The 7,265-nt window shown below is 39.1% G+C and overlaps 1 protein-coding gene across 1 annotated transcript; it reads right to left on the bottom strand.

Annotated features, from left to right (window-relative positions):
• Positions 1-2,895: 2,895 nt before the first annotated feature.
• LOC113294638 lies at positions 2,896-5,004 on the bottom strand. Its single transcript, XM_026543025.1, has 2 exons — positions 3,979-5,004; positions 2,896-3,867 (listed from the first exon to the last, which is right to left on the bottom strand). Exons 1-2 carry the CDS (start codon positions 5,002-5,004, stop codon positions 2,896-2,898), a joined length of 1,998 nt encoding a protein of 665 aa, XP_026398810.1.
• Between the last annotated feature and the right edge of the window lie 2,261 nt (positions 5,005-7,265).

Below are 7,265 nucleotides of genomic sequence, written 5' to 3'. Positions count from 1 at the left end.
GGTACAACAACCACACCCAATATCTCGCTTAGCAATCTGTATGGACAAACTCTAATATACTTTCAAGAGAATCAATAAGACTCAATCTTAATAAAGTATATTGTAGAGTATCTAGATACAACTACAAGATGAATCAATGGAAAATTAGCAGCAAGCTGCTTTCTCTCTGCAACCAGAGCCCAACCTTCAAATAATTGAAAGCAAATTGATTTTTATTAAAACTGAATTCACGTGAGTACAATAATTGGTTCTTAAAGGACCATTCCTGATAACTGCATCCAACAGTTAGGATTGCATCAAGCATAAACACTTGTTCCTAGGAAATAATTCAAATACCCTAATGCTAATTACACCCCTCACTGACTCAAGTTGCCCCCCACAGTAAAAAATGAATTCAAATTACAGTTTAAGGTGAGGTAACTTGTAGGATCATGACATTGCCCCTCCCATTTAAACATCCTTTTCCTCAAGGATAAAATCTGGAAATTGAGCCTTGATGTGAGTAGCATCTTCCAAAGTAGCATCCTCCTGAGCTGAGTTGTACCATTGTATCAAAATATGTTTAACCTTGGAAGTACCCCTGAGTGTAACTCTAGTATCTAAGACAGCCACAGGTTCCACCACAAACTGACCTGCATGATCTACCAATGGTAATTGGGGTGATAAGGCGGTATGTGCTCCCAGCTTCTTCTTCAATTGAGAGACATGGAAAACTGGATGGATTCTATAACCCAAGGGAAGTTTAAGCTTGTAAGCAACATCTCCAGTTCTCTGGAAAACTTCAAAGGGGCCAAAGTACTTTGCAGACAACTTGAAATTCTTCCTTATAGTCGTTGATGTCTGCCTATATAGTTGTAGCTTTAAGAAAACCAGATCTCCCACTGTGAATTCTCTATCAGATCTCTTTTGATCAGCAAAATACTTCATTCTGTGTTGAGCTTTGGAGAGTTCATCCTTTAAAAGCTGGAGCATAAGATCTCTTTCTTGTAAATAGTTTTCTACAGTTGCCACAGAATTAGTTGTAGGAATAGAAAATATTAGATGAGGTGGAGCATAACCATATAGGGCTTGGAAGGGGGACATCTTCAAACTTGTGTGATAGTTGGTGTTAAACCACCACTCAGCTAAGGCTAACCAGTGGACCCATTGCTTAGGGTGAGATCCTGTCATGCATCTCAAATATTGCTCAACACACTGATTAGTTTTTTTAGTCTGACCATCAGTTTGAGAATGGTATGCAGTACGGAGCTTCAACGTGGTGCCTAGAGACTTGAAAAGAGCCTGCCAGAACTGATTGATGAAAATCTTGTCTCTATCACTGACAATAGAGCTAGGAAGGCCATGGAGCTTGAATACTTGGGAAAGAAATTCCTTAGCAACTGTAATAGCAGTGAATGGATGGCCTAGAGGAATGAAATGACTGTATTTAGTCAATCTGTCTATAACCACCAAAATAACATTCTTTTTGTATGACAATGGCAGTCCTTCAATAAAGTCAAGAGAGATGTGTTTCCATGCAGTGTCAGGTATAGGAAGAGGTTGCAATAACCCTCCTGGAAGTGTATTTTCACCTTTATGACATTGGCAGACATCACAAGTGGTGACAAATTGAACTATGTCTCTTTTCATATTGGGCCAGAAAAATGAAGCCTTAGCTCTGTGATAGGTACCAGTAATGCCAGAATGACCCCCTATTGAAGAAGCATGCAAGGAATGGAGAATAGAGGATCTGAGAGCAGTACCTGCACCAATATAAAGTCTTCCTTTGAATTTGATGATGCCCTGGGAATAAGAATAATTCCCTTGAGTTGAAGTGACAAGTAACTGAGTAATAAGCTGTTGTGTTGAAGAGTCAGACTCATAACTAGAGTGAATGTCCTGCATCCATTGTGGTTGAGATAAGGATATTGTATAGAAAGCAGCTGTAGGGAGTCTTGACAGTGCATCAACTGCTTTGTTTTCCATTCCTTGCTTGTACTTGATGACATAATCGAAACCCTTGAGCTTGACAAGCCATTTTTGTTGTAATGCAGTAGATAACTTTTGGTCCATCAAGTATTTTAAACTTTGGTGGTCAGTATGGATAATGAATTGCTGATTTCCCAAGTAATGCTTCCACTTTTGAACAGCCATGACAATGGCTAAGAATTCTTTCTCATATGTAGATAGAGCTAGTGCTTTAGGACCCAATGACTTACTGAGGAAGGAAATTGGCCTATTATGCTGCATAAGTACCGCTCCAACCCCCCTTGAACATGCATCAGTTTCAAGTGAAAATGGGTGAGAAAAGTCTGGCAGGGCTAAGACAGGTGCAGAAGTCATGGCTTGCTTGAGTGCAGTGAAAGCTTGAGTGGCATTATTAGACCAAGAGAATGAGTCCTTCTTTAACATATCAGTGAGTGGTCTAGCAATGGTGCCATAGTGCTGGATGAACTTTCTGTAGTAACCCGTAAGTCCCAAGAATCCTCGGAGTTGTGTAAGGGTTTGAGGTTTTGGCCAGTTGACCATGGATGCAATCTTTTCAGGGTCATCAACAACACCACTTGCAGAGATAATATGACCAAGGTATTCTAGTTGTGGCTGAGCAAAAGCACATTTGGACATCTTGGCGAATAGAGAATGTTTCCTTAGTAAGGATAATGTGAGCTGAAGGTGCTCCAGATGGGCTTCCATAGAAGGGCTGTATATCAAAATATCATCGAAAAACACAAGTACAAATTTGCATAAATATGGCTGAAATACCTCATTCATGAGAGCCTGGAAAGTTGCAGGGGCATTAGTAAGCCCAAATGGCATTACCCTGAACTCAAAATGGCCGTGGTGGGTGCGAAAAGCAGTTTTGTATATATCAGGTGCATAAAGCCGTATTTGATAGTAACCTGAACGCATATCAATCTAGGAAAATACTACAGACCTATTCAACTCATCTAAAAGTTCCTTAATAAGTGGTATGGGGAATTTATCTTTAACCGTAATGTCATTCAGTTTGTGATAATCAACACAAAAACGCCAAGTGTCATCCTTGTTTTTTACTAAGAGGATAGGAGCAGCAAATGGACTATGGCTCTTTTGGATGACACCATTGGATAACATTTCAGAAACTAAAGATTCAACTACAAACTTATGTATGTAGGGGCATTTATAAGGCCGTTGAGAAGTAGGGTTTGAGCCAGTTTTGAGAGGTATTTTATGATCAAGGGGTCTAGATGGAGGAAGGCCAGTTGGTTCTGCGAAAACATCAGCAAAGGTATCCAAAAGTGTGGAAACTGCAGGTAGGGGTGGAATGATGGGAGTAGATGATATAGAAAAAAATTGGCCAATAATGGTGGGCGTGTTTTGCTTAAGATATTTCACAAAAGAAGAACCACTAATTAAGCTAAGAGAGGGTTTAGAATGAGTACCCTGTAGAGTGATCGTACTGCCCTGGTGAAGAAAGGAAATGCGCAAGAGAGCAAAGTTGAAAAGAACATCACCAAGTTGGCGAATCCAGTCAGCTTCCAATACAATGTCACATCCACCTAAAGGTAAGGACCGTAAGTTAGCTGAAAATTGGTAGCCTTGCATCTCCCAAGTGAGGTTGTGACAGATGTCTTGACTGATTGTGCTATCCCCATTTGCAACTGTAACCAACATGTGTCCAGTAGGAGATACATGTAGACCCAACTGCGAAATCAATGTTGCATCAATAAAGCTATGTGTACTGCATGTATCAATAAGGACAGTCACAGTATGCTTGTTAAGATGACCAGATATCCTGATTGTTTCATGAGTAGTGGCCCCTGTTAAGGCATGTAAGGAAATCTCAATTGGGAATTCGCCACCTGAATGAGATGCATCAATAACTTCCTCAGTGGATACGTCTCCTTGCTAATCGTGTTCATCATCAGCAATCAACATGAACAACTGTTGAGTTTTGCATTTATGACTCTGTCTATAGATCTCGTCACAATTATAGCACAACCCTTTGTCCTTGCGAACTTGCATTTGAGCATGGGTTAATCGTTTCATAGGAGGAAGAGTGGAATCTGGTGAATGTTTTGTTGGGGTGAGTGGGTGTGTTAGGATAGGTGGTGGTGAAGTACCAGTACCTTTGGAGAATGTAGAAGTAGAAGAGAAAAATGGTTTGATAGTAGAGGGAGGGTGTGAAACAGATAACAGTGTAGGGGTAAATGGTCTAGCGAATGATTTGATTGGTTTAGGTTGTGGATATACTGAAGCTTGTTGTAATCTAGCTAGATAAAAAGTTGTGGAAGTATCAGCTGGTTTAAACATTTGCACAACAGTACGTATTTCCTCCTTCAACCCACTAATGAAACTCAATGTATAAAAATTCTCAGGACGAGCTGGATTGGGATTGTTAGTTACCATATAACTCTTATAGTGTTCCCATTTATCATAATAGTCTTCTACTGTGCTTGTTTGGTACAATTTATTAAAACTTATGACATAGTTATCATGTGCAACATCCTCAAAACGAGCATATAAACCCTGAACAAAGGTAGCCCAAGTAATAGATTGTTTACCTTGTTGATAGTTGAGATACCAGGGATCAACCTGAGAATCGAAGTGTATGGCAGCCATATCAACACGTTCTTCTTCGGGGAAGTTATGAAGGTGAAAATATCGTTCACACTTAAGAACCCAGCCATGAGGGTTTGTACCATTGAATCTAGGAAAATCTACCTTTGGGGTACGAGTGAATTTACTAGGAGCAGGATGACGAAAATTCTTGATAAGCCGATTGATATCATCAAAGCCGCCGCCCTGAGGAGGTGGAGGAGCACCAGATGACTGTGGATCTGGAGTTCGATGTGAACCTTGCTGCTGAATAGTAGAAAGTAAATCGAAGATAGAAGAAAGTTTGGAATCTAAATCAGCAACAAAAGTCTGTAAGGAGCCAATTTCGCCTTTGATAGATCCCATGTCGTCTTTGATTTCGATGATAGAAGCAGAATTTTGATTAATGGTGGTGGTAAGTTCTTGTAGTTTTTCTTTGTTAGCCATGATAACAGATTCCAGGATAGAGGCTGATACCAATTGTAGAGTATCTAGATACAACTACAAGATGAATCAATGGAAAACTATCAGCAAGCTGCTTTCTCTCTGCAAGCAGAGCCTAACCTTCAAAGAATTGAAAGCAAATTGATTTTTATTAAAACTGAATTCACCTGAGTACAATAATTGGTTCTTAAAGGACCAATCCTGATAACTGCATCCAACAGTTAGGATTGCATCAAGCATAAACACTTGTTCCTAGGAAATAATTCAAATACCCTAATGCTAATTACACCCCTCACTGACTCAAGTTGCCCCCCACAGTAAAAAAAAGAATTTAAATTACAGTTTAAGGTGAGGTAACTTGTAGGATCATGACATATATCAAAGAGTTGTATCTCTCTTTCTCAATTCAATTCTTACTCAAGCAAATAGAAATCTGCGAGTCTAATTGAATACAAGAGAAATCACTTGAACGGTACCAAAGACAAATGTTCAAGGATCAATCAATTTCAATCAACAACCAAAGGTCGGATTTCCAATTGATTGATTCAAAAGCACAACCTGTGATATTTCAATTATATAACAAAATATAATGCGGAATAGAAATAACACAGACACCAGAATTTTGTTAACGAGGAAACCACAAATGCAAAAAAACCCCGGGACCTAGTCCAGATTGAACACCACACTGTATTAAGCCGCTACAGACACTAGCCTACGACAAACTAACTTCGGTCTGGACTGTAGTTGAACCTCAATCAATCTCACACTAATTCAAGGTATAAATGCGCTCCTTACGTCTCTGATCCCAGCAGGATACTACGCACTTGATTCCCGTAGATTATCTCACACACAACTAAGAGTTGCTACGACCCAAAGTCGAAGACTTTAATAAACAAATTTGTATCACACAGAAAAGTCTACAGAATTTGTATCCCACAGATAAACCTACAAGTTTTTGTTCTGTGTTTTGATAAATCAAGGTGAACATGAACTAATTGATAACCCGAACTTATATTCCTGAAGAACAACCTAGTATTATCAATCATCTCACAATAATCTTAATCGACGCGGCGAAAGAAGATATTGTGGAATCACAAACGATGAGACGAAGATGCTTGTGACTACTTTTCTATCTTGCCTATCGGAGATAAAGATCTCAAGCCAATCGTTACGATTGTACTCAACACGATAGAATCAGCAAGATCAGATTACACAACTACGAGAAAGTAGTATCGGTCTAGCTTCACAATCCCAATGAAGTCTTTAAGTCGTTAACCTGGTTTAAGAAGAAACTAAAGGTTAAAGGAGAATCGTCTCTAGATAATACAACTAGTATCACACAGAAGGTGTGGGGATTAGGTTTCCCAGTTGCTAGAATTCTCCCTTATATAGTCTTTCAAATCAGGGTTCACAATCAATGTTAGCTTGGTAACAAAGCATTCAATATTCACCGTTAGATGAAAACCTGATTAGATTCAAGCTAATAGCTTTCAACCTTTAGATCGAAAACTTAACTTGTTACACACAAATGAAATGTACTATTTTGGGTTTATGTAACCTTACCCAAACATGAACATTTGTTGGTTCAAAAGTAGTTAACCAAATGGTTAGCCATATGAGCACTTTCATATCAACCATGTTCTTCTTCACTATAACTAGTTCAAACGACTCAAATGAACTAGTTAGAGAGTTGTTCAATTGCAAGGAAATCTTATGTAACTGCACAACTCACAATCGAAGCAAAAACGATTTGATTCACTCGAATCGGTTCATGAACTATATAGCCACGGTTTGCATTTAGCATTCCTTAGTTAATATGAATAAGTTCACAAACTATCGTTTTTAGATATAGCTAACTCAAGTTCGCAAACTTAGTTCGCGGACTTAAGTTCCCGGAAGGAGTTCACAAACTCCAGCAGATATTCTCGGGTCGAGAACTTCCGCCAGTTCGCGGACTGGGTTCGCGGACTGAGTTCGCGGACTTAGCTCACGCGACTATTCCGGTTCTCTTGATCAACAAAGTTCGCAAACTCTCATTTCAATCATTGAAACATTCTCAGAGGACGTTATATAGTTTTTATTCACAAACCATTTTTTGTTAGAGCAATTTTCAAAGTGATTGAAACATAACATGACTTTCGTCACTAGGTAAAGATGAACTTGGCCAAAGCAAAAGCTTACCAACACATATTTCGAGAAATAGATAGGCGAGATAAACTCGGCTCGAAATAGCAAATGTTTCTAATCAAAGTTTCTATAGCAAA

The sequence above is a fragment of the Papaver somniferum genome, chromosome 7 (genome assembly GCF_003573695.1).
Source record: "Papaver somniferum cultivar HN1 chromosome 7, ASM357369v1, whole genome shotgun sequence".
NCBI classification, from domain to species: domain Eukaryota; kingdom Viridiplantae; phylum Streptophyta; class Magnoliopsida; order Ranunculales; family Papaveraceae; genus Papaver; species Papaver somniferum.
The sequence above is the reverse complement of the archived record's forward strand: the minus strand, read 5'-3'. Positions and strand labels throughout refer to the sequence as shown.